This window comes from Numida meleagris, chromosome 16, assembly GCF_002078875.1.
Source record: "Numida meleagris isolate 19003 breed g44 Domestic line chromosome 16, NumMel1.0, whole genome shotgun sequence".
Lineage (NCBI taxonomy): Eukaryota > Metazoa > Chordata > Aves > Galliformes > Numididae > Numida > Numida meleagris.
Genome location: NC_034424.1, coordinates 6,403,046 through 6,429,347, shown reverse-complemented (window position 1 = coordinate 6,429,347; position 26,302 = coordinate 6,403,046). Strand labels below are relative to the sequence as shown.

At 42.8% G+C, this 26,302-nt stretch overlaps 1 protein-coding gene across 2 annotated transcripts in view; it reads left to right on the top strand.

Moving 5' to 3' along the window:
- DDX31 (DEAD-box helicase 31) overlaps window positions 1–26,302 on the top strand; it is a 43,133-nt gene that overhangs the window by 774 nt on the left and 16,057 nt on the right. The window contains exons 2-17 of one of the 2 annotated variants that reach the window (XM_021413588.1): window positions 698–951; window positions 1,092–1,167; window positions 1,631–1,674; window positions 2,114–2,184; window positions 2,780–2,844; window positions 3,671–3,715; window positions 5,269–5,310; window positions 6,805–6,869; window positions 7,657–7,776; window positions 8,155–8,261; window positions 8,899–9,134; window positions 9,431–9,607; window positions 11,741–11,800; window positions 17,718–17,768; window positions 19,767–19,906; window positions 24,644–24,725. In XM_021413588.1, the coding sequence (XP_021269263.1) occupies window positions 698–951; window positions 1,092–1,167; window positions 1,631–1,674; window positions 2,114–2,184; window positions 2,780–2,844; window positions 3,671–3,715; window positions 5,269–5,310; window positions 6,805–6,869; window positions 7,657–7,776; window positions 8,155–8,261; window positions 8,899–9,134; window positions 9,431–9,607; window positions 11,741–11,800; window positions 17,718–17,768; window positions 19,767–19,906; window positions 24,644–24,725 (1,635 nt within the window). Of the gene's footprint in view, window positions 1–694; window positions 952–1,091; window positions 1,168–1,630; window positions 1,675–2,113; window positions 2,185–2,779; window positions 2,845–3,670; window positions 3,716–5,268; window positions 5,311–6,804; window positions 6,870–7,656; window positions 7,777–8,154; window positions 8,262–8,898; window positions 9,135–9,430; window positions 9,608–11,740; window positions 11,801–17,717; window positions 17,769–19,766; window positions 19,907–24,643; window positions 24,726–26,302 lie in introns of both variants that reach the window. The other variant, XM_021413587.1, reaches the window with a different exon arrangement.

The window sequence follows — 26,302 nt, the reverse complement described above, 5'->3', positions numbered from 1 at the left end:
CTGAGAAGATCTTTAGAGCCAAAAAACGTGAAGTAAGGAGAGAAAGAAATGAATAGAGCTTGAGAACGTTACGGTTCACAGAGGGATAGAGAGAAGTATGGTGCCCAACTAAAAGTGGGGAGGAGAGAGGAACAGGTGAGGCAAGGTTCTGCAGGGATTTTGCCTGTTTCAGGAGAGTTCTGCAAATGTTTCAAGGAAAACAAGTTCATTGAAAAGGGCTGAGGAATAGGAAAGAGCTTTAGGGACAAAGGAGGTGAAATTAGTTTCTTGCTTCACTGTTTCTGGAGGGAAAAATCTTTCTTCAGGTTAGAAGCTAAGGAAAAGAATCCAATTGTGATCAAAGAAAAGGAGGCCAGAAATCTTAAAAGCTTGCAGAAGCACGGGTTGGAATGAAGGATGGGGTTCTTAGAAAAAACAAGAAGCATGTAGGGGTTGTTGTAATGAAATGAGGGCATTTGCAGAGTTTTTAGGAATGATTTTTTGCAGCTAAACAGTTCCTAGTTTATTTACAAATATACGTTTATATATAAAAATCTAGCTTTGTTTCTTTAATTAAGGTGCAGAGGATTTAAAAAAGAAGCGATCAATTTTCGGACTAATATTTCTGTTCACTGTGAGTGAGACATGGTGTCACGTACTCAATCCTCATCCATTAATGCATTCTTGCTCTCTGGTTTGTTTGCTAACATCAAAGCAGCCTAATGCTCTGAAAAGAAAGCTCCCGTCATCAGCACATGGAAACCCACCTCTGAAACGTAAACCTAAGCCATCAGTAAACAACGTCAAGAAACGTGCTGCAGAGACTGACAGCGGGGAAAAGGGAAGCTCATCAAAAAGATCTCTTCCTAAGAAGCAACCGACTGACGGCCAAAATGAAAGCCAGAAAAGCAAACTTTTCATTAAGACATCCAGCCTGTTTAGAAACAACCCCAATATCCCAGAAATTCACAGGTATCTTTCAGCAACAACAAAAGTTTTGATGCCTGAAATTCAGAGCAATTGCTTGTCATTTGGTTTCTTTCCTTTTTACACAAAATTAATGTGTAATTTATAACTGTACTGTATGCTTTGCTTTGTTTCCCCTAACTCAGAAAAGCAGTGCAGCAGGTGCAAGAAAATGTTTTCACTACAGATTCTTTCAGCCAGTTGGACCTCCATCCACACCTGGTGAGTGCTGTGGAGGCTTTGTGCCTTGGAACGTGCTATTTGAGAGGGGGTGCTTTTTGAAAGATGAGGGATGTGCTTATATTCATGGCAACTTGGACAGGCTCAGCAGCACTTTGTGTTGCAGTCTCTTAGCTCAGTGTGCTGACCAGTATCCTGACACATCCCTGCACACAAGGGCTCAGCACCCTTTGCTGTTTCCGTCTGTAATGCCAAAACCACTGAAAACTATTTGAGAGTTTCAGTATTTTAACGAATCTGGTGTTTCCTGTGTGTCAGCGGAGGTATAATTCTGATGAACTAGTAGAAGCATTATGAGGATATTGGAACTTTTCCATTTGGCTGAGCTGGGCTAGTAGAGAATAAGTATGTGTTTTCTGATTTTTGCTTTGTCTTGTGCTACAAAAGTAACAACAGAGACAGCTTGACAACAAAACTTGTTTACTCCTGTTAATTCTCTTTCTAGATAGCCACAATAACTACAGTTCTGAAGATATGTAGTATGACCAGGTAAGCAAATCCATTTAAGAACTTCACACTTCACTAACTCTTAAAGCCAATCGTATATGATTGTTTCATTACATATAATTGGTTTGTGAAGACAGCAGTAACTGTTAAGCTGACCCAATTCCCATGGGGTTTGTTTGTTTCACATTTTGGGTGCCATAGTTACATAGCAAGTCATTGTCGTGGGTAGAGATGGAACCTCGAACTCCTAGCTCCTGATTTGATACTTAAATCGTAAAGTCATCTTTTTCTTGATTTATCATATCTGACATGTATGATATGTGACTTCCCTCAAAAGTCACCTTTAGTGGTGTAGCTATACAGCAGAGATGAACACGGGGAATTTGTGGTAAACAGTTTTGAAGCGGTCACTGTATGTTAAACCTTAGGTTTCTATGCTCTGTTGCATCTGTATTTCCTAACCATTTTGTTTGCTATGCAGTGTTCAGAAGCAAACAATTCCTGTGCTCCTGCAAGGCAAAGATGCTCTAGTGAGATCTCAGACTGGTTCAGGTCAGTGTTTTAATTGCCAGTTTCCATTCCTAGGGCATTTTAAGTTGGATCTGAAATAAAGAACCAAAACATCATGTTCCTAGTACAGCTTATGAGAGTGACAGGCTCAGAACCCTGGTGTGGGACTGTTGTGGCACAAGCAGATGCTGTGCAAACTTCTGTAATGACACAGTGCACAGTGGTGGGACTGAATGTTGATGTGCAGCTGCCAGCCATTGCGCATGGGCCTGTTCCAAGGCTTGTGCTGGGAGTGCAAGTCCAGGAGGCCAGTGGAGCTAAGCAGCACACACCCTTAATGAGTAAGCTTATGTGCTTACTCTACAATAAGCTGTCTTGATGTCACATTTTCTTGGGTGGATGGAAATATTTATTTAGATGGATCTTAGACAGATTCTGCCACCTCTCCTTTTTAATTTAACCCTTGAGTGAATGATCTGCCAGTCTTCGTTACTGGAAACATTCTACTTAATTAAAACTTCTCCAAGTTCTGACCTCAGTTTAAGAGTAGTGGAGTGAATTATACTTTTATTTTCTGGAGTACCACAGTTGTTTTTTTTTTCATGGAGGCTCTTCCAATTTTCCTCCTTTTATGAAGGTAAAACTCTTGCCTATGGAATTCCACTTGTACAGTCTTTGCAAGGAATGAAATCCAAAATACAGGTAGGTGCAACTAAACATATTTGGTTTTGATACTGAGATTAATAAAAAACAAATTCTGTCTGTTATCTTGAAGCCATCAGTGTCTGTTCTTGTTACAAAAGTCAGGCGGACTCACTTTGTGATCATCCTATACTGCTGAGGTACAGATGATTTAATGTTATTATGTGTAAAATGTTGTACATTTGCTTTTACATCATGCAGCAGATAAGTAGGCTATGTTGTAAAGTTTGAAGAAGGTGCTGTGCAAAAGAGACAGCAGTTTGGAACCTGGGAGAACTGAAAACAAAGGTTACTGCCATCTCCTTAGAAATAAGACTTCTAATTTTCAACATCGAGTGAGATTTGTTAATTGCTCCCAATTTGGATCATCTGGTTGAGCAGAAAGTGCTGCTGCCAATCTGCCATCTCTTGTGCGTTTTATGGAAAGGCTTCAACCCATAAAAAAAGTTGGTGTGGTGCATTTCCAACCCATCCTGCATTGTTACTTTCTACTGCTGGCACCTACAGATTGTTATGGTGCATCAAATGTGAGAATATTTCTGCAACTCAGAAATTTGAGAGTGAAACAGTGTATGTGGAATAAAATGTTGGGTATGACTGTGGGTGGGTTTCAGAGCAGAAAAGAGATGGCAGTGAGGTATTGATATTTGAAAGATTGTTGATCTTTTTAAATTTTTTTTCAAGGGGAGGGGAATACCTCAAACTGTGATGTACAAGCTTGTACTAAAACCCATCAGAGTTTGCTTTGTCAGCTGTTAGGCATTAAAAGTGGAGATGTCATGTGTATTAGCACTACATTCTTCTTAGCAGTCTTCTCTGTTTGCAGCGGAGTGATGGGCCTTATGCACTGGTATTAGTCCCAACAAGAGAGGTAGGTGACCCTTTTTCTTTCAGTCTTGCTGAGTGTTTGAATGCTGTTTTTGTAGAGCAGATGTGGATCCACCAGGGCCTAAAAACAGTCTTAGGAAACGTCTGTCCTTTTGCCCTCACAGAAAGAATGTTTGCTCTCTGGATGTGTGTTGGCACTTTTGCTTGCTGCTGTATTGGAATAAGATGTAAGAAATCTCTTCAAGTTTTTCCATGCAGGGAGAGAGATCAATTGGGAAGACTGGAGAAATTCTCTAGCTCAGTGCATGGGAGGGAGAAGCTTGCCTAACTCGTGTGGGGGGTGTAAGCAAAGCCATTGTATTTGCAAAGCTAATTTCATAGGTTTATACAAACACGTCATTTTTAAAGCCTCTCTTTTGAATATATAAGTGAATGCTGAAGATGAGGCTATCAGGAGTTGGTTTCTCCACTGAACTGTCTTCTGTTTGATTTATATGACTTGCAATTGCCAAAGCGATTTCAGAGGAAGGTATCAACCTTATTTTTTTGTGCGTCAAATAATAACTTCAGTGTGGAGAATTGATTACAGGTATCTAGTTTGGGTCACAGTGTTTCATAGAACCTGCAGTGCAATATCTCATCTCAGTTCCATGAGAAGAGAAAGCTCTGAAGCTATTTTAAATTTTTACTGCAGCAAGCTCACTGCCTTGCTAGGATGCTCCATGAATACTAAGCATGTAGGAAACTGCTCATGAGCTTGTTTGAAGAGCTTCAATTAACTGCACTTATGCAGATAACTTGTAATTACATTTGGTATCGCTTTTACTTTCTGTTGAAGGCAATGGCCTTTCTTGAAAGCTCGGCAAATAAGATGTAGCCTGTGTAGTCAGAGCAGTTAAAAAAGCTTTTTTCCCATAGCTAAGCCCTGTTCACATACTTGTGTTCCACGAGTGAGTCAGAGTGGCACCACTGCCATTCTCAGCCTTCCTCGTTGCCGCAGCACGAGCATCTGTTGGGCAGCACGTGAAACCCGACAGCGAAATGTTTCTCAGTCACCAGAAATTTAGATTCACAAGCTTTGTGTATACCATCTCTGTTCTGCTTACTGGGAAATGAAGAGGTAGCAAGATCCAGTGGTGTGATCCCTCTGTGGTCATGGAGGGAATAGCGTGGCCTTTCCTGACTGCTAGAAGATGACTTATTTTAACCTCTGGGCTGCAGTTCCTTTTTGTAATGATTTTCTTCCGAAAGTTTTGCAACTTTCCTTTTTACTCCTCCAGTAGAGCAAACTCTTTTGTGCCTCCAACTTATTTTATCCCTGGGTCATCCAGAGAGGCCAGCAGGTCTGTATAGTCCTCAGAGCCACCTTGTGGACCTGAACCAGTAGACAGATATTTGGACCTGTTCAAAAACATGACAGGATTTTTCAAGATAATAAAATAATAGGCAACTTCTAAAAAAAACAATCAAGGATGTATTTAGGATTGTGAAAATATATGTAACTGGATTATTTTACAGATTTTTTGAGCCTAAAAGGGACTTAGTGTCCATTAGCAGGCTTTCTCAGAACTCTCTTTCTTGTGTTGATTTCCTTAGCTTGCACTCCAGACTTTTGATACGATACAGAAGCTACTCAAGGTAAGAATTCAGTTCTCTGTTGCTTTTTTGGTTGGTTGTGTTGTGTTGTTTTTTTTAATCCTTTGATCATCCTGGAAGCTCTCACAATGACATGTGCCATTTTCTTGGAACTTACTAGACAGATGGATTTCAGGTGGGGAGTAGAAGCTGTTTTGCCAGTTGAAAGGCTGGAGAAATTAGAAGGCTTTTAGTAGTCATTAAATGGTGATGTGTTCCTTTTTACTGAAGCAAAGTATCTTACAGTGGGGTTAGAACATCTTAATGATTTATCTGATCCACATTCCCACTCCGTCTTCTGTTTTTCCTTGAAATAGTAAGGAATCAAATCTTTTTTAATGGTGGAGTTATTTGGTTGTAGCTTGCTGAGGTTTAAAGTACTTCAGTCTTTCATAGTAGTTACAAGTTATGACGAGCAGTCTCTTGGTGTGGAATTTGGACCTTTTAATACTGGGCAGTGGCATTCTGTCAGGACCTCAAGCGATTGAAAGTGATCTTCAGGGGATGAAGTCTGATTGCCACCCTTCTCCCCTCTGATTTTTTGCTTTGTTACATATAATGTGTAGTAAAGATCAATTGCCATAGCGACCCAAACTGGAAGATTCAGATCATGGTCTGACTGGAGCATGGAAGGACTGGACAACTGGGGAGTGTAATTTACTGAGGGAGAAAAAGGCTCGTTGATCTCTTCTTGGCACTCTAACGCCAGCTGCAGAGATTATATTGTACGGATCTTGCTTAGACATCTTTCTTATTTTAAACCTTACAAAGGAGTGCTTTTTGTTAGGAACTATTTTGTTGGAGTGTTTTGGCAAGCAGTGACCCATGCAAACTTAAACTTATTTACCAGTCACGCATTTGTGCAATCCTTACAAGCTGTGCTCTGTGTCTGTCCTGCATTTCTTCTCAAGCAAGGCAGTGGCAGTCCTGTGCTTTGATTATCTCCCCTGTAAATATTGAGCAGTGTTGGATTTGATGAAGAGCTGGGCCTCATTAAAGTAAATGGCAAAAACTCCTGCTAGTATCAGTGAGACTGACATTTTATGTGCAGATGTGGTGACTGTGTGCCTGTAGGTCTGTGTACATAGAAATAAACTTTATGGGTCCTGTGTCTTTCTTAAGTCTTCCTTGGCCACAGGAGGATATTGCTTAAAGACAAGATGAAGAAATAGCAGTGTAGCTTGTCTTTGAACATTTAGACTTCATGGGGAGAAGGAAAAGAAATATTATTATGTGAGTGGAAGTGGTGCAAAGATGATTCCATTTCTATCTTCCCAGATAATGTGGGGAGTAAGTTTACATGCCTGGAACTAGAGGGGCCATTGATATTTAGCTGTGGGTGAGATAGTGCATGCAGATTGTATCTGTTAGATCAAATCAGGCACGCACTGCTGCCAGCCTCAGTCTTTTCTCTTTTAGCCAAGAAAAATAGTTTTTTGATTAGACTGTCTCTTTATGAAGAAGAATCTATGTTGCTCTTGGTTTTCCTTTCTGTAGCCATTTACCTGGATTGTGCCTGGAGTGCTTATGGGGGGAGAAAAGAGAAAATCAGAAAAAGCCAGGTAGGAAGCCAACTTCTTAAATTGCATTTTGGGTTCTTCTGCTCTTCAGCCTTTTTATCTGTTGCTCTTCTTTAGAGTGCTTTTCTTACTGAGCAAGGAAGTTGCGAGTTTGGTTCAAGCTGTGATCCCCCTGGATCTTACACAGATATGGTGGCTGGGTCAGCAGGAGGTATTCACTTTCCTCAGTTGGATCTATTTCTAAAATGTTGATGAGCCTTCTGAGAAGATGATCTCTTGTGTCAGTATTTTTTCTCTTCTGACAAACACTTATATTTGCTTACCACCAAGTGCTGTCTATAGTATTTGTTACGGGGGAAATTGCTTTCTGGAGAAGAGATTTCCTGGTGTTAAAAATCTTTCTTTTTCCCTTTTCAGAAATTGAACTGTAAGCCAGTAATCCAGAATGGAATTTTCATTTGTCTATGTATAAGCATACACAAAAAGAAGTTTACTCTTGACAGCAAAAAGTACTCAATTTGAAAGAAAACCTGGCTTGCATGCTTTAGGTTTTTTTTTTTAATATTACTGATATTTCTTTCCACCTTGTCTGTATTGTTGAGTGTGCCACTGTGAATATCAGTGATGATTAAGGGTAAAAGCTGGCTGTGCAAGGAATTCCAGCTTTTATCAGTGAGAAAGTACTGTTCCTGCTCATCTTGCTGTGGCGATGATTTTTCCTCTGTAGGTTCCAGTTCCTCATTCTAGGGTCCTGTTCTAGAATTAGTGGTGACCTGAGTGTTGTTTTTTTTTTTCTTTTTTTCCTTTTTTTTTGGTGTTTTTAAATCAGATTACGGAAGGGGATAAATATCCTTATTTCAACTCCTGGTCGCCTGGTGGATCACATCAAGTCCACAGAATGTATTCATTTCCGTCGCACTCAGTGGCTGATCATTGATGAAGCAGACAGGTAAACTTTCAGATGTTTAGATGTAGAAAAGAATAAACATACCCCCTACATCTACATGGATAACGCATTAAAAAAATAATGAAAATCTTCAAACCATTTATGCTCAGTGGCATCAGCCAAGCAGCAGATGTCTGAGATGAGGAAGAAATGTCCCATTTGAACAGATTATTCTACAATTATTCGACTGCAGAGATTCTCTTGGTGTCTTCCGACATATCTGACCCTGGCAAAAAGCTTAAGATGAGGCATAAAGCTAGATGGGCCAAAGATCTGATCAGGTCTAGCACTTCTGCTATTTTTGTTTGGATTATGTAGGCTTAAGGCTTTCTTCTCATTCCTTCCTGAGGGCATCTTTTATCATTTCTGTTGCTTTTGTAGGATCCTGGACCTGGGCTTTGAGAAGGACGTAACTGTGATACTTAACGCTTTAAATGCCGAGAGGGAGACACGGCAGAATGTCCTGCTCTCAGCCACGCTCACTGAAGGTAGGGTACAGACAGTTGGTCAGCTCTTTCAGCTGAAAAATTCACAGGGAACTGCAAAATATTTGAGTCTTACTAAATGATAGCCCAAAAAGAAGCCCTTTGCAGAAGTAGATTGGTGCCTATTGATTTTATTGGGTTTATGACACTTCTTTGTTACTGGAATTTCTGTCACTGTGTTTACGTATATGTCACACGCATTGCAGAGCCATGAACCTGGCGAGCACTGTTTTTGTATGATGCTTTTCTCCTTACAGATGAATTAAGGCAAAAAAAAAACTAATGACAGGACAGTTGGTATGTCGGTTGCTCTGTGTCTTACAGTCAATTGCTGAGGCAGGAATTGGGCCAGGCCTAGTGACTCTTATGCTCTTGGTAAATGCAAAGGAGCACAGTTGGCTGGAGTAGGGTCTTGTGACAATTTTGGTGGAGTCCACAGCAACTATGCTTGGCTAAGCCCTGAAAAATCTGAAGTTGGTGTAAGTGTTCTCTTAGTGTTTGAAGCTTCACACGTTAGTTCCTTGTCCTTCTCTGTTTTTCACTGGAATTGCATTAATTGTTCTTTATGTGAATATATCATCACCTTCTCTAGCAGCATGCCAGATTGAGCCTCATGTATTTTTCATTTCCTGTGGTTTAGGAGTAACACGGCTGGCTGATATCAGTTTGAATGATCCCATCAGAATTTCCATAGCAGACGAAATCCAGAAGAGTCTCAAACCAGCATTACAAACAGAGAAAGAAGCCAGTAGTTCCTCAAACTGTATGGACCAGGAAAACTTTGCTGTTCCAGAGAAGCTCAAGCAGTATTTCGTGATGGTCCCCAGCAAACTGAGGCTTGTCACGTTAGCAGCTTTTATCCTAGAGAAATGCAAGGTGAGACTCCTGTTTGCATTTATATAATTAAGTAGCCCTTTGCTCATTTCTACTCCTACATCTCTTAGTCTGTCAAGGTTAGCGTGGATTAGGGATAAAGCTTTGAACTTATGTCTTTCATGCTGACATGAGGTAATTTCTTTAGTGGCTTAGCATTTGGTGTCAAACTCCCTAATGTATCCGGTCCTCGGTAATTGTATCTACAGAAGAGAAAGTCAGGTAGATACCCTGAGATGAGGGTGTTGGGAGAGGCCTACAGGAGGTGGTCAAATGCAATTTTCTTGGTTTTTTTGCAGTTTGAAAAGCAACATAAGATGATCATCTTTTTCTCCAGTTGTGAACAAGTGGAATTCCACTCCGAGCTCCTTGATAATGTCCTTTCAGGAGAGCTAGAGTCTGAACAATCAAAACGTTCATCTGTCTCCTCCGTGCACTTACAGTTTCTACGACTGCATGGCAACATGGAACAGGAAGTAAGCATTATCAAAATGGCAGGATACACAGTTTTGTTCCTTGTTCACTGTGATTTATTTTGTGGTTATTTTGGGGAAGAGGGCAGAGGAGAGGATAGAGAATCATTTCACCTCTAGGGGCCTCACTCTTCCATCTGCTAATGAGAATAAGAATATTGTCCTACTTCTGAAAAGTACTTTGGTAGCTATATCTGAAAAACACAGCTGAAGAGGAAGGAGGTATTATTTCAGCAGGCTGAGGCAGCCGTTCAGTATTCCCAGTGGGCATGCTTAAACCATTTATGTATCCATGCTTCTCTTTCATGCAGTCAAGAAAGACTTCTGATGCCAGAGGCAAACTTCATCTGAGCCCCAAAATGTTACTACATAAGTTGACCCCCATTAGATGAGGATGGAGCAGTTTGGCATTGATTTTAAAGAACAGTGTCTTGACAGGCTATTCTTTTCACTAGTATGGAATAATAGCAAGATAATGATAATTACCTCAGAATAAATGGGTTTTAGCAGAGTGGGCCTGGATGATGAATTTGGAGTTTGCTGCAGGGAGCTGAGAGGCCAGGAGAAGAGCACCAAATAAGCTGTCACTGCAGTGTTTCTCTCAATAGCCAAGGGAGCTCCCTGGAAACTTCAGCCCCTGATCTTGCCCTCAGCCTGTGATAGAGAGACCTGCTGCTCCACTCTGAGCTGCACAGCGGAGATGGTAAATGAATAGAGCTTTTCTGATGAAGCAAGAGGTGAAGAGCCATTGTTTTTCTTGCTCATTCCCATCCTGTGGAGACCAGAAACATGTGCTTTGCTGTCCCTGCATTCTGGCCTTTCCTCAACCTGCCTGTCTGAGCGAGTGAGCAGGCCCAGTCTGGCCCAACTCTACCCTGACCAGCTGTTAAGGCAACAGAACACCACTAAGTAGCTGGCACCAGGGGAAGGGTTTTGCCTTTTTAGTACCCAGTGTGTAATTAGTGCTTGATGTCTTCAAATTAAGAGCATTAATGGAGCTAAATTGTGGATCCCATATGGTACTGCTGAGCACGGCTGCTGTCATTGTCAACAAGATACAGCGTGCTCTCTTCTTTAATTTTTGTCAGCAGAGGGTTCAGCGTGTCAGCAAGGCCCAAGTTTCCCTTCTTTTCTAGAACAGTAAGTCTAGCTGGGAGTCAGGTATGTAAGGTTGCTTCTATATCATCATTGTAGCAGGCTGTTCACTTAGCCCCTAGCTAGGACTCTGAGGAGGAATGTTTGGAACATGGAGGTGAGGATATTTCGGAAGAAAAAGGGTGCAGGAAGAAGATGGGGATGGTATGTTTGAAGCCAGAGACAGTCTGAGCTCTGAAAAGGACAAGAGTAAGTGGAGTAAGATCAAGGAAATGGGAGCATGCAGTTGTTTCTTACAGTTGGGTGGGCAGAAGCAGTTGAGTAGGTGTTACTGGCAAACGCGAAGACCAAATGCTATTCAGGCCTTCAGTTACTGGTGTCAGAGGCTGACTAATGTAACAGCAAATATGTCTGTAATGTCATGTGGGACTGCTGGCATGGCAACGTGGTGTCTGGGGCTGTGGGCCAGCCCTACCTTGGAGCCTGACCTCAGTTTAGAAGTGGAGTAGCAGGAATTGTTGATACAGACCAGAGATGTGGATGCAGCTGTGGCACTGATACTTAGGTCCCAACCCAATGTCATCAGTTCTTGTTTTCAGGAGCCTGTGGGGTGGCCCTTACCCGTGCAAGGGCCCTCCTCGTTGCTGGGGCCACGGGAGGGCGCCCAGGGAGCTCTGTGGAGGCTGCCTCAAAGGCTGGAAGCACACCACCTCCCTGCCCCAGCACAGAGGATTCTGACCAAGGTCTCCTTTCCCTTGTCCTTTTGCTTTGGAACTTATCCCATGGTTCTCATGAGCAACTGTGCAGCTGAGCATCTCCAGTACTTAATTATTTGTTTTGATCAAGCATATTTGGGTTTGCCCTGTTGTGCCTTCTGGACCACACCTCTGTACTATTACTTTTTCATTTGAGCCTGACTGCTCTTGAAGCTATGCATGATAGGGTCAGAAGAGGCATAGTTGTTGTTACTCTAGCTAATTTGCTTTAAGGTTGATTGTAATGTGCATACATATTCTTCATTTTTCTGTTCTAATTCTCTAGGAAAGAACAGAGGTCTTCCAGGAGTTCCTAAAATCCAATACCGGCATCTTACTTTGCACTGTAAGTATCTTAGTCCCTTTGCAGCACCATGTTAATGGGCCCGCCTGGTATCTAATGGTAGAACAGAAGACTTGGCACTGAACTGTAATTCCAGCTCGCTGTCTGACCTTGAGGAAGGTCATCTCCTTTTTCTGCATCTCACATGTTAAATAAGGGCTGGTGCCCTCTTTGCAAACTATTGCATGATCTTTTGCTGTAAGGCACCGTATGCAGAAAAAAAAGCGTATCTTACACAAGAGCCTCTAAGTATGTTGCGTGGCTGTATGTCTGCAAAAATCTGTTCATCTGAAGCTGGAACCTTGCCCTCTGTGTGCAGTCAATAGAAAGCAATCCTTATTTGTAGCGTGCCCCGTAACTGCCAGGTAAATTGGATGTGGTGTGATATTTTCCATCTTAATGACTACCCCAAGGTTAAAAACGAAAGCCTGCAGGGATGGAAGGGAAGCCCTACCAGAGAACGGTGTCATTAGAAATGCACATGCTCTGCTGCTCTCCATGCTTTGCCCTTCAAGCTTCCTTCAAGGGTGCTGAGGGAGAGATTCTTGTCCTCTACTGAAGTTTGCTGGCACCCTTGTGTTATGGTGGCACCTTCTACTTTCTGTTTCTGACCTGTCGGTGCCACAGCTAGCCTGCTGCAGTGGTGCAGAAGGCTGCACGATTTGCTCTCTAATAGTGGCAGCTGTTGATCTGAAAATGTGTGAATCTTGGCGATTTCTACCCACCGCAAACTTGTAAATTACAGCGATCGGGAGTAATTAGAGCTGAGAAACCCTCTCTAGCTCTGAAATGATTCCTGTTCTTGCAGCACATTATTCTTAAAGGAAACTAGTTGCAATTTATACATATATTTTTTTTCAGAGAATGGGAGCTAATTTTTTTCTTATCTTTATGTGCACAGTTATGAACTGGGACTGCCACGTATATAGGAGCATTTGACTTAGCGTTGCCAAATTATATTTTGTATCACCTGTGAAGATGGACATGTTACCTGCTCCTCTTCTGTATAAAGTCTTTACAATGAATTGATCAAGGTCAAAATGCATCTTTGCAATTCATAAGTGTAACTACTACTTGATTTTCCTGTATCTGGAGATAATACTTAAGTGTCTCAGCTGAGGAACATATTGAACTTCATCATTTGCTGGTGTAGACAGAGTATTTTGAAGATAAGTAGCATATGGTAAATGCTGTATACTAAATGGGTAAACTGTGTTATCCTTCATGCATGTTCTATCTATAACTGAGAAATTTCAAGGACTTATTTTGTTACTGAGATTTCTGTTTAAGGAGTTCACAAAGATGCTGAATGCTCAATTTTAGACAAAGTTAAAATAGAATCATCAACACTCTTGTGTCTTTCATTGGGATAACAGTTCCTGGCTAAGACAGTTTGGAGGAGAAATGCAGCCTGTGGCAGGAAAAATATGCCAAGAAACACACGGCTGATGACAGGGTAGGAAGAAAAATAAGTTAGATAAAGAAGTCCCAGTGGATGGGATTCCCCTCTTGAGACACTGGAGATGTGGCTTGATTTCCTGCCACGCCACAGACTCCATACAAGTGGACGTGGAATTGTGATGACAAGGCAGCTAGCCACGTGTCAACTGAGTGATGATAGTTGTGTTTGCTCCTGACCTGTCATAAATGGGAGTTAATGTGTATTAGCCTCGATTGCAGTGAAGAGAGTAGTGTAAGGTGATGCATTTATCATAACCCTACTTCAGTTTGCAGTCTAAGCTACTTTGCATTTACTGCAAGGCAGGGATGCAAATCCTGACAGTTACCGTTACTATGGCTCATCTGGCACATGGTTAGCATGTTAAGTACAGTAAGTTGTACGTCTAGCCCCAAAATATCTCCGTGCTTCAGTTCCCCATCTGTAAAATGGGGATAGTAGCACTCTTCTATCTTACAGAGATGTTGGGAGGACAAATGCATTGAAACCAGGAGGTGGCCTGTTACCACAGTAATGGGGACCATATGGACACCTTAATATAGAGATACGCTTTGCACTAGTCCCACATTACAGGTGCCTTCCCAACGCAGATGTCCAAAGGGCAGCCAGGCACTATGAGCACCTCCTGCCTCCGAGGGCATTGCTTTTTCTGATGCTTTTATTCATATCAGCAAAAATCTGCAGTGAGATGGTTCTGCTCTCTTCACTGCAAAACCATGTTTTGCGCCCGCAAAATTTTGAAACTTGGCTCACAAAAGAGCAGCACAAATAATGTTACTGTCCTTCCCTTGTCCCTTATGCCATGTTCTCCACCCATCTTTCCGCTCCAGTAAGCAATGGGACCTGCTGTTCCTTTTATTAATTTGCTCTATGTCATATGTATATTAGTATAGTCCATGAAATATTTTCTGCAGTCAAGAAAATAAAGAAGGGCTGTATATCTCAGAGGGTCTCATCCAGATTTATTTCTCTCTCCTTCACTGAAGTTCTTTGCAGCTTCCTTTGGGATGTGCCTTTTAAACAAGTTCATCTCTTCCAGGGAGAGAGGAAAGATCATTTGGAGATTGTTTGCTGTTTACTCAGTCACGCTAACTCATCTTGCCAGTTTTCTGGCGGCCCCAGCCAAGAGCTTTCGCCTCTGACAGCTTCTGTGCTCTCTCCTTCCTCCTCTGATTACGCAGCCCAATCTGTCACCCTGCCGACGGGGGTCTCTACCCTGCTGATGGCTTTCCACACTCGGCAGTAATGACTTTTGGCAGGCCGGGAAGGCGCGAGAGCTTCTTCCCCAGCTTGGAGAGCCGTTAGGCCCTCTCTGCCTGTTAGCTAAAGCACTTTGTGAGGTTCTTTGGTAAATAAATGAGTCATTTTAATCCAACTGACAGCCTGGCACCTGAGCAAGCTGCCTTCCATCTGTACTTCTAGGCCTCATGTAGGCAGCCAATTGTCAAGCTCAGGGCCTTCAAGACCTCACCGTTGAGTGTCTTTCAAAAGCAACTTTAGCAATTTCCTTTGCCCTAATTAGATTGTGAGCAAATGAAGGCCCTTGCAAAAGTTTTGTGGCTGTGCTGTTTCTGATATTCCGCAGCAATACGCTTTGCTCTCTGTGTGGGGTTTTTGTCCTTTGTTCCCTTGCATCCAACCCCTCTCTCTACCTCACCACCCCTGTCGCGGGCCATGAGGACAGGCTGCTGACATGAATTGTTAAGAGCAGGAATTTCAGTATTTCTGCAAGTCCTCAGGTTGGTCAGACTTCTAAATTGTGCCGTTCTGTGACTTGCAGTTGGGGTCAGGCCAGGAACGTGGTTAAGGCTTCAGATTATTCTTTGGTTGGCATCAGAGTTTTCTTTAGAACTGCGCTGGAGTCGTTTCTTTTTTCCTTGCTCCTGTGAGATGGGCATTTAGTTCTCCCTCTTGCTGCCCACTGAGAGGAAACAGCAGTGATGTCATCAATCAGGTGTCATATTCTTGATTTCCCTGTTATTGAGGAATGGTGGTGTGAGAAATACATGGAAGGGCTAATGCTGTCTGGGGCAATGGGGAAGAAGTGAAAGCAGTGAATTGGAAATCTGTCGGGCTTCTTGAAAGAGTGCTGGCAGCAGGTTAGTGCTTCTGTGTGGGAAATAAATGTAGTGCTAGTAAAACAGGATAATTGTTGTTTGAGCTGTGTTCTCTTTCCCAGTACGATGACCCAGAAGTGTTTTTCTAAAGATGTGAGAAGCAAGAAGCTCATGGCTTCCTCAGCAGAGGAAGGCAAATCATCTCCAACTTTTTATCCTAATTCTACCCTGCTGCTGCCTACTTGGGGTCTTTATGAAAAAGGAGCTACAGGAGACGCAGGTGGACTGATACTGAGAAATCTTTGAGAGTTTGCAAAACACTCCAATTACCAGTAAATCCCAAGATACTTCTGAAAGAAAGCCAAGTTAAACCTCAAGAGAATAGCTGCTGATACATGTCAGTAACAGCTGAATGGAGTCGGTGGCATTGTGAAAGGAGTAGTGAATACAAGACTGATGATGGGAGAGAGCCTCCTCCTGAAATGTCCCTGGCTCTTTATCATGTTTTTGGTTAACCTTTCAGTTTTCCTGCTTCCTTTGGCAAACGTACATGGGAACGATGCTGTCTGCAGCAGTGGTTTCCCAGCCAGATGTGTTGCAAAAAGGTATCTTAGAAGAGAAGGGAAAGGGTCCTAGTGGATGAGAGGGATGGTTCCTTTCCCAGTGTTGGAGATGCATGCTTGTGACCACAAGGATAGCTTGGTTATCTGCATATTTCAACCTTGTCCCAAGGTCAGAGCCCTGTGCTCAGCTACAGCCTTTCCTAGACTGCTAGGTGTGAGAGCACAGAACAGGAAAACACCAAAGGCTTGTCAGCATGGAAGTACGTAGCAGAACCAGCAAAATCAGACATCAGCACTCCTGTCTGATTGTGCTGTAGAGTTCATAATCTTGTTATCCTGGTAACTGCTGTACACGTTCCCTGACTTCCCTTGATTTATTTTCTCCAGCCTCCTTTAAATGGCTTTTTGTACATCTGTTCATCTGACTCTGGGAACAAGTCGTTCCTTAATGAGCGTGTTGGAGTGGAAGCGTGTATTATTTCAGAGTGGGCGCTGTGGAAACTGCCTCCTCCTTTGCTGCAGTTGGAGCCACAAAGCAGCCTGGCTAGCGCTTATGGAAAGGCCTTTGCTGCCAAAACATCAGCTTCCTCGTCTTTTAACGTGTGTGGGAGTTGCATGAAAACACTTCAGTGGGTGGCTGACACATTTTTAGTACATTAAGCTCCTGCTTACATTCTTAATATATTCTATTTTGCAACTAGCTAAAAGATACATGTGTTCCAAAACATTACCTAACAGAGTTAAATCTGCACACCTGCTCTGTTATTGCGCGTGGTGAATGTAAAATCCAAGGAGTATGTGAGGACATTGCTAATGAACAGAACATCAAGAAGGGAGATTGAAGCACGCTTGCGCTCTCTCTCCATTTTGAACAGCATTTAAACTCTGTTTCCTCTCTGACAGGATAGATTTTTGAGCTGTACTATCTGCAGATAACTAAAGGGTCTCACTCAAGCCCTTCTCCAAGTTGATGGCTTTTCTCACCAGCTGGCACATCAAACCATGTGCCTGACAGTAGCTTCAGACTGTTTTCTTCAGGACTGAGTTTTGTTTCTCCAAATCAAAGCCAGGCTGGTGAAAATCTAAGGGATGGCTGAAGTCCCCTCCCCTTGAGCTTCCTGCAGATTCTATTAAATTGTTTGTTGGCCTTTTTTTTTTTTTCTTCCTTTTAAATCACAGCACCAGGTGCTCTGCAAGTCTTCTGTTCCTCAACTTCATATCATCACTTAGGAAACTACGAATTAGTTCTTGGCAGAGACCAGTGCATGTTTGGACGTTCTACTCAAGGCCTAGGATCTTTGATCATTTTTGTGACCATCTTCCTTTTCATCATTAGCAGCCTGATTTTGGTTCTTAGACTTGCTGGAGAAGAAGTTAGCTCAGTAGCAATATTGCCTTCCAGGGATTTAATTCTGCCTCTCTTGCTGTTTGTGTAGTATGTGCTACGAGCAGATCTGTTTTCATCAATGAAACAAACTGAAGAACCAAAGGTGTCAGTACCATTAAGATAGCTGACTCTCTCTGATGTAATGTAAAGGGACTGTAGCAGACTGCTGTAATTCAACACCACTCTCCTCAAAGAGCTGTTCTTGTATTCTCCAAGCTTTGGCCCATGGTAGTGAAACGCTTCTCATTGTATTAACCTGGTAACGATTTCCCTTGTATTTAAAACCCTTCACACTAGTTTTGACCTTCAGCCCACCTCTCCTAAAAACACGCACGTAAAATTCCTATTTGTGTAGCCAGTTGTTTCCCAGCATAATCACTATCCCAGCATAGTTCATAATTTGCTGAGATCTGCGGAGTGTTTTTACTTAGTAATTTCCTTGTTAATTTTAAAGGACGTTGCAGCACGTGGACTAGACCTGCCTCAAGTCACGTGGATCGTGCAGGTAGGTTTAGTGTGTATGTATGTGTGTGTATGTATTAAGTGCAGTCTTGCTTAGATGAAATCCCTTTCCAGTCCAGATCCTCTTTCTGCAGTTGGCTTGTCTTTGTGCTGATGCCTCAGGTGTGGAAGACCCACGTATTGCTGACTGCAGGGCTGGGACTCAAGGCTGATGGTCTGTTTTCAATAACTCCAATATAGTCTGTTGTGTAATAGTGTTCTGGTGGCTGGGAGGGAGCACCTCCTTCTTACCCCCACAGGAAGCCAAATCCTCAGAAGTACTGCCCACCTCTTTTGTGGTTCTGTGTTTCTGCTTTTCTGAGATTGCTGAGGACACGATTCCATGAAGAGTTTAAGTACACTGCTAATATTAAATGTTGAGTGGCCCTATGGTATCTGTGCAGTGACCTGAATGCTTCAGGTTGGGCTTTGCTGGGTTGGGACTGGGGCTGGGTTGGCTGTAAGCATTCAGCTTTCAGTAGAACTGCATAGTTCAGATTTCCTCTTCAAAAACAAACAAAAACCACAGCAACACTGCGTTGCTGTTGACAGAAATATTGTCTCTAAAAAGAAAACAGAAACTAAGAGAGATGGATTGAACCTTAAAAATAGCAGCCTGTCACTTCAAAGAGGAATCTGGGGGCATGAAGCAGGTTTCATTTTTGTAAAAGATTTATAATTAAAAGAAAGGTTAGTAGAATTGGGGAAAACTGATCTAGAGATTCTCATATATCAAGTGACGCCTGGGTAGAAAGAACAGGGCACAAAGCCTCGGTGAAACAGCTTTTTAATTTCTGTCTCATCCCTCCAGGTAACAAATTTGATTTTCATTTAGTGTTTTTTTAAAAGGAAAGATTTTTGTAGCGGCTAGCTAGTCAGAGAAGGCTGGGGAAGTAAAGTCTTTAATTCCCAGATCTGTATATTAATATAATTTACCGAAGATATAGTTGCCAGTGTTAGAACGCGGTGCAAATTACCTCAAGCCCTGGGAGACTTCTGTGTGTCCAGAAGGCGAAATCTCAGCTGTCCTGAGAGCTGTGTCCAAGAGCAAGGACCTGCAGGGAGCAATTAGATTGCTCACAGCATCTTACTCACACCTCTAGCCAGTAGAAACTTTGCCAGAGGGCACAGGTATAAACACTAGAGTGGGCTTTGGTTGTTGGTTTTTTTCCAGTTAAACTGCTGAGGGCTCATTTCTAAGCAGTATCTCTGTGCATGTTCATTTTTCTAGGAAAAGAGGAGGGGGGGAAAAAATGGGGGGAGGCTAAAGGGAGGGAAATATGTCACCCTTTATCAAATCTTGCAAATTGCTGAGCATTTTTGATTCTCAGTGAAATAAATGAGAGGCGCTGCTATATTGGGGTTGGGTGGGGGCCTTTAAGCAACATCTCAGTAGTGTCTCACAGTCGTAGATGGGAAGACAACTGCTACCTGTGTCATACGCTGCCCGAAGGACTTACTATCCCGTCTCTCTTAGGTTTTTTCTATCCAATAACTACCTATGATTTGCTTTAATCACAACAAAAACATTGCCAAATTTAGATTTGCCCTATTTAATTGCATGGCTTTTCTCCTAAATGCAGCGCAGGTGGCTTCCCACTCTGTGTGGGTACTGCTGGGCTTTGGTCGGTTGGAGGATTTAGCGAGAATATTTTTTTGAGAGAGAGAAGCAAACAGATTCCTGATGTGCCTGTATAGAAATAAAATGTAAAAGGCAAAGAGAGACACTGAGATGGGAAAAACTGTCCTATTATCTGAAAGTTGGCCAATGTGTCACATTCACATGTCAAAAAAAACTGCTGTGGCTGAGGGGGTTGAGTGATGGTTACAGCGACGAGTCCGATGGGCTCTTGATAAACAGACTGATTCCGAGGGAGGTACAGCAGGTGGGTTTTGCTGAGATCCCCTTTGTTTCAGACGAGCAGACTGAGTGTCTCGTTTATAATTAACATGCTGTGTTCTGTTAATTCCTCCTTTCCCTTCTCATGTTCCCTTTTTGAAGTATAACGCTCCAGCTTCACCTGCGGAATACATCCACCGGATCGGGAGGACGGCTCGGATTGGCTGTCACGGGAACAGCCTGCTTGTCCTGGCGCCTTCGGAGGCAGAATATGTCAGCTTGCTGGCTTCTCACAAGATTAAGTGAGTCAGAAACGCGAACAAAAGTTTCAGCTCATCCTTGCTAATTAACCTTCCGTGGCACTTTCAGCGGGACTGTAGCTCGCGGAGGTTTTAATAAGAATTTATTAATTCTTGTGATCCAGGACCAGCCCCAGACTGGCAAAAAGAGAGGGGGATGTGAGTGGAAAATCATCCGGCTGGCAGATTGTGTGAGCGAGTGTGTGTGGCGAGGGGCAGAGAGGAGATGGGAGTTGGGGATCCTTTGCGCTTGGTTGTTATCTCCGCGGCCCTGGGTTCAAGTTGTGGCTATGCGGAGATCACAAGTCAAATGAGCCTGTCAAATGCTGGCTGGCCATCTGCCTGCATAGCACCATATTGTCAGAGATTGTGCTTTCTCTTCAGGAGAGATCCGGCAGAGAAATAGCTGGGGAGCTGTGGGTCGTATCTGGCAGGTAATTGGCCCAGATATGTTGTGTAAGTGGCTTGTGGAAAAAATAGAAGAGGCTTCTGCGAGTGGTGAGTGCCCAGTATGGTCCTGGAAGGCAAAGAGGTCGGGGGACTCAGCAGACCAAAAGCGGGATGTGTTTCCAGGCTGGCTGAGAAAGCTTCTCTCGCACCGGCTGTGGCCAGGACTTGGGAAGAGGCAGTAAGGAGAGCAAGCCAGGCTGGTGAAGGAGCAGCCCGAAGGGCAGTCAGCTACTCAATAGCTGGCACACTGTGAGATTTTAGCCCAGGTCTGCTTGCACAGTGGTCCTTTTTTGGGGATAAAAAACCTTCAGTACTGCTAATCGGGAGCACTACCATGTCCCAAGCCTCCCCAGCAGGCAACTGGAGATGCAACTCCTCTTGCTTCCTGCATTGCTGTCTCTTTGGCATTTCAGAGCAGCAGCTGAGTAGAGTCCCTTTAGTGTCGTTCTAGTGTTGATGGAGTCCTGTAAACTCACGCACACATTAGTTCTCTTTTATTTGTTGTGTTTACGTCGGGTGGAGCTGCTTGGAGTTGAATTTGGTTTTGCATCCTTGAAACAAACAAATGTTGGCAGTAAATACAGGCTTATTCTAGGCTGCGAGCCATTTAGTGGTCTAACAAAGAGCCATCCATCATCCCAGGTAACTATCTATTAAGCAGACACCAGCAAGACATGGAGGGCTAAGCTGACAGGGTTTTTTTTCATGTAACAAACAGCACTGACATTTAAAGGTGAAATCCCACATAATTGTGAATTTTTAACTCCAAGTAGAAAGTTGTATTTTTCCATTTTATAATATTTGGGAAGGGTTGGAGGAAAGAGAGGAATCTTTTCCACTTTTTTTTTTTTAATTGTTAATGCTTTCATCCAGTTTTGTTGGATTTTTTTTTAACAAGTTTAAGAAGCAGTGTCACTCACTCACACTGCTAATTATATCTGCTGAGAAGACCTGTTGTTGAGCTAGCCACCGTTCTCCAGCAATCTAGAAGACTGTGCTCAGTGTGTAAGGAGAGCTTGATGTGAATATATTTTCTCCGCTTCTCAAATCAGTACGTCCAAACAACTCCAGGGATTGTCTTCTCTTGTTTGTTTTATGTTCGTCGTAAAACTTGCTGCCCTGGAGATAAGGGACTGCCGAAAAAAGGAGTGTGATTTTTCTGCCTTTGACCTCTGTCTTCAGATGGAAGAAAATCAGTGTTTAATTGGCATGGGTGGGCGATTCGGCCTGTTTGCAGTCATGTGTCCTGCGCTCTGCCTTACGTAGTAGTGCACGGTGTGAGAAGGGACAGCAGCAAGAAGAGAGAGCTGATGAATTGCAGCGAAGATGCAGGAAGGCAGCTTGAAGCTAAAGGCAGCGAGTGCCATCAGCACAAATTGCCGTTACTCTTCATAAACAGAGCATTATGGTGATAATCCTGACAATTTAATTCAGTGCGAGGCTGAAAGACAGCGTGTGTTGGGCTGTCACCGATCCTCTTCAGCACTGATAATTTTTTTTCCTTCATCCCGAGTCTTTACAGCTTTTGACCTGGACTGCACGAGTTCCCGGAATTTGTGGGTTTTTTTTTTTAATTCTTAGTCTGTTGTTTCGTGTTGGGCTTAGGTGTGTGTTGTGAATTGGTTTTTAATTTTTTTTTTCCTTTTATAGATGAAATTCCTGCTAGGTTTATTGAAATGTAAATACTTCATAAAATATGTATTTCTGAGAAGACAAAGCGTGAGACAGGTCCCCGCCATCTTCAGCTGGTGTAAATGAGTAGTGCCACACTGATTTACAGGAGGTGAGGATCTGACCCAGAGTTTTTCTTAAACCCCTCCACCCACCCCAGCATGCATGGGAGTAAGTCCAGAAGTGTTGAGAGTCGGAAGTAATGAGAGCAGACGTGGCTTTGTTCCTGGATGAAAATCCACTTCGGAATTAGGGATGACTGCCTTTGAAATTGGAAATCGCTCGCAATTAATTTTCACCAGTACCTGAAGCCTCTCCTTGGCTTCCACTGTGGAAAAGCAGCGTTAGCCTTTGCCAAAACGATCTCGCTTTGGCTCTGCTGAGATCAGTAATTCCCAATGGGTCTCAAGGAGGCTGCGTGCCTCTGTAACTTACTTTTCAATCTTTGTGTGGCTTGTCATTGTGGCTCCTCTATCCAACTGTAAAGGTGTATGTACATGCACGTTGATGTTTTGTGTGCATTTCCCTGTTTTTCTTCTTTTTTTAAAGGTTAGACTCCAAAATGTTCTGTCTCAGCATAACTAACAGATTTTCCTCTGTAGGGAAGAGGCAAGAAGCAGCAGAAAGTCAGCGAGGTTTACTTTTTTTTTTTTTTCTTTTTGCTTATGTCTCTTTTAGTTCCTTCAACTGCAATCTAGCAGCGCCTGCCTCGACAGCTATCAGATAATTTCTTTATCTCCTAACGGCGGCCTAACTAATTTATAAAGGAAAGCGCATCACCGTGAAGGCGCGAGTCATTTCTCTCCCTTCTCCACGTTGTGCTCCCCCCCTCCCTGCTCCCCTCACATGCTGCTCCCCGCTGAGAACCAAGTTCACATATCTGTTAGGCTGCGAGCTGGCAGCGCGCCGCGAGAGGGGAGGATCGGCGAGGGGGTGACATATCAGACAAATCAATGTCAAAGGTTTGACGTTTTCATTCATAGCTGCGTCAAAGAAACCTTGGGGGGATGGGGAGGTACACTTTTCACTTGCTTAAGCAGTTGCCATTTATGTTTTAATTTGCTGTTACACTTTTCAAAAACAAACAGAAGCCCTCAGCTGTCATTTGATGCTCCATTTCCCTTTCTCCCCATCACTCCCCCACCCTTCTGTGCATCCTCTGTGGAGGAATCCGTGTACTGAGAGTCCCAGCTGCACAGAGATGGGGCTCCCCTCCCATATAGAATATCTTATGGCCACGTTGGCCTGTACCTCTGAGGCTGGATGACTCTTTCTGCAGACCATCTCTTTTCCTTTAGTTAGCTTGTGATGGTGAGCTGGTGGAGGCTGGAAGTGCAGGTTGCAGGAAAAAAGTATTCAGTGCTTTAAGTGCACGGGACACAGTATCCTGTTGTAATGCAGAACATAGCAAAGAATTATTCATTCCTCCTTATCAGGATTTTTGAGATCTCTGAGTGAAGAGAAAGGGAGGATCCTTGCTGTGACAGTTTCTTTCTGTACTTCATAGAAAATCAACCGTGCCTCCTTTCAGAAACCGCCTGCATCTGTCTGACCATCTGAGATCTAGGAGTCTGAGAAGTTTTAGGCCCAAAGATTTATCTCTTCCTTACACTCTAGTAAACCCCAATGAACTCCTTGGCTTCCATGCAGTATTTGTGATTTAATCTGGTATAAAAAGGGAAAGAATCTCTTTTCCAGAGATGACCTTTGCCCACTGCTGAAATGCAGCGACTGGAAAATTTGGACCCACAAACTTCAACTTTTATTATCTGAGTGATTCCCTTGGAAATGGGACCCAGTTTGGATGCAGCCGTAATATTAATTGCCTGAAGCTGCACAGCTGTTCCTGTGTTGTGTCACCTGGTGTGTACGTGTGCCCCACAAGACAGTGTTAAAGAGGACGAAGGATACCTAGTCTCCTGTGAATGCATCTCTGAATGGGACCACTTGCATGCTTTAAAATGAAGCTGGTTCTTAAGATTCACTGGTATCTGGGCCACAGCAGTAGGCCAGCAGTGTCTTGCAAGCAGGACTGGAGAATAAATCATCTGGTTGAAGCTACGGGAAGAATGTGAGTCGACAGAATGGAAATAAATGCTCAGTGTGAAACCTGGCTAGGGATAGCTGACTGAGTTGCCTTTATTTTAAAAACAATAATAAGATAGAAAGTGTTTTGAGTCCCTAATGTGTAGGGCTTTGGTTTTACACTTCTGCCAGGGGAGAAAGAAGGTGAGTCCTCAGAATGGAGAAGAAAATCAAACTGTATTTGGTATCAGAAATAGCTTTTGAAGCTCTGAATGAATGTGAGAGTGCATCCATCAGGAGGGGTGTTCCTGGGCTTTGACTGCAGTAGTGTAGCAAGAGGTTGGAGTGGCATAAGATCTTGTGGGAGAGGGATATGATGTGAGTGTGTGGGAGGAAACTGAGGGAGAGTTGGCTTCATAGGAAAAGTTCCTTGGGATCCTGTTGTTTCCCCCTAAACAGTCCATTTCTTTGGATGAGGGGTGAGTATCATCTCTCCTCTTGCCATCTGTTTTCAGCCTTTAGTTTTTTATGCACTATATTTTTAAAAGCGGAATAAATTGCAGAATTTTTTTTGTTTTGTTTTTGCTGCTTCAGTGTCTCAGAGATAAAGATGGAGAAGGTGTTATCCAGCCTGATGAAAGATGATCGCTTCAAGCTGCACAGACCAGGAAGCAAGGTGAGTTATTCTGCTGGTTTGGAATTACTACAATTTTCATTTACCAGTTAAACATCATAGATATTCCTCCCTTAGCTTCCACCTTTGCAGTATGATGGTTTGTATTTCCATCACATCAGGCAATGCAAATGATCGTAGAATTGCCTTATATCACAGTTGTCCAATCTTTAACCCACTGTCCAAAAACCAGTCCTTTCTAACTCTTCAGCAAATATTTTGTAGCAGACAGTAAAGCTTTCTGGCTGCGAAAGCTTTTTTTTCTTTCCCACAGTGCTTCTCTTCTTGGGTTTTCTGCACTAAAACTGTTGGAGATTGCAAATAACATAAAACCTTTCTGAAGAAATGAGCAAAATGTATTTGGTGATGTGCTGTGTAGGCTTTTTAATTATTGCCTGTATTTACTTGGAGCCTGAAACAAAGCTTGCTGGGTAGGCAGTCATCTTTTCATTGATTTCTGCAAACTTTGGGTCTGCTATTGGTTTGCTAATTCACTGCATTCAGTCGTTTGCAACTGATGGCTTGGGTGTTTCTGTGTTCTGTGGAATCAAATCCCTGAAGAACTCTAATTTTGAATGGAACTTAAGAATGCTTCAAGCATGATGCAGAATGCTTTTTCCTTTCTCTTGTTGCGGTTTTGCTTGCTTGTTCTTTCTGTTCTAACGTACACGAGCCTACAACCTGTCCAGTGCCTTCTCATTTCCTGCAGGTGACTGTTAAGAACTGTGGTGGTTTGGGCAGACGTGGTTTTGAAAGATGCTTAGTTTTCCTAAATGCCCTGTATTTCACAGGAAGCTCCATCTGTGGCTGCTGTGAGAGGAAGCATTATTTCAGGCTCTTACCTTTTCACTGAAATCACTGTATATCCTATCTTTTAAATGTTTGGAACATGCTTATGATCTGGTCTGTTAGCTGGTTCAGCAAACACATAGAAGTGTAGACGTGCTTTGTTAATGCAGAGATTATTTAAAATAGCTTTTTGTGTCCTTTTCTGGCTGGTAAGCCTGGTTGCTAGCAGGACTGATAGGGTTGGTATTTCTACCGTGCTTTCAAATTGCAAAATACTCTGCACATTTAAATGTAAAATATTCTGACTTAAATACTCATCTTTTGCCTTTCTCACTCTTCTCAAAACAAAAACAAAAAATGCACAAACAGCAACAACATGTATTTGGAAAACAGTTGTTACTCTTATTTGTTTGCTGGGTGCTGCTGCCTAGGCATGCCCTGTCATGCCAGGTGCTGTGCATAAACAGAAGGAGCTGGTTCCTTTCGCTTGCAGTCAAAAGTAGGATTGAACTTCTCTCTTCCCTCCACCTTCAAAGTGAATGGTATTTTGCTGTTGACTGCACTGGAGCTGTGATAGATCCACTCTGGCTGTAGGATGGTCTGAATCTGCTGGGGGAACTTGAAAATACAGAATTACCAATTTTAATATGACTCCGAATCTTACAGAATTGGGAGTGAGAAATAGTTTTTGGAAAAGAAATCTCTACAATTTAATGGGGATGAGATTTCAGTAGGCCTGTCAACATCACATAGCTCTGAATGAACGTGAGAGTAACACCCATCAAGAGGGG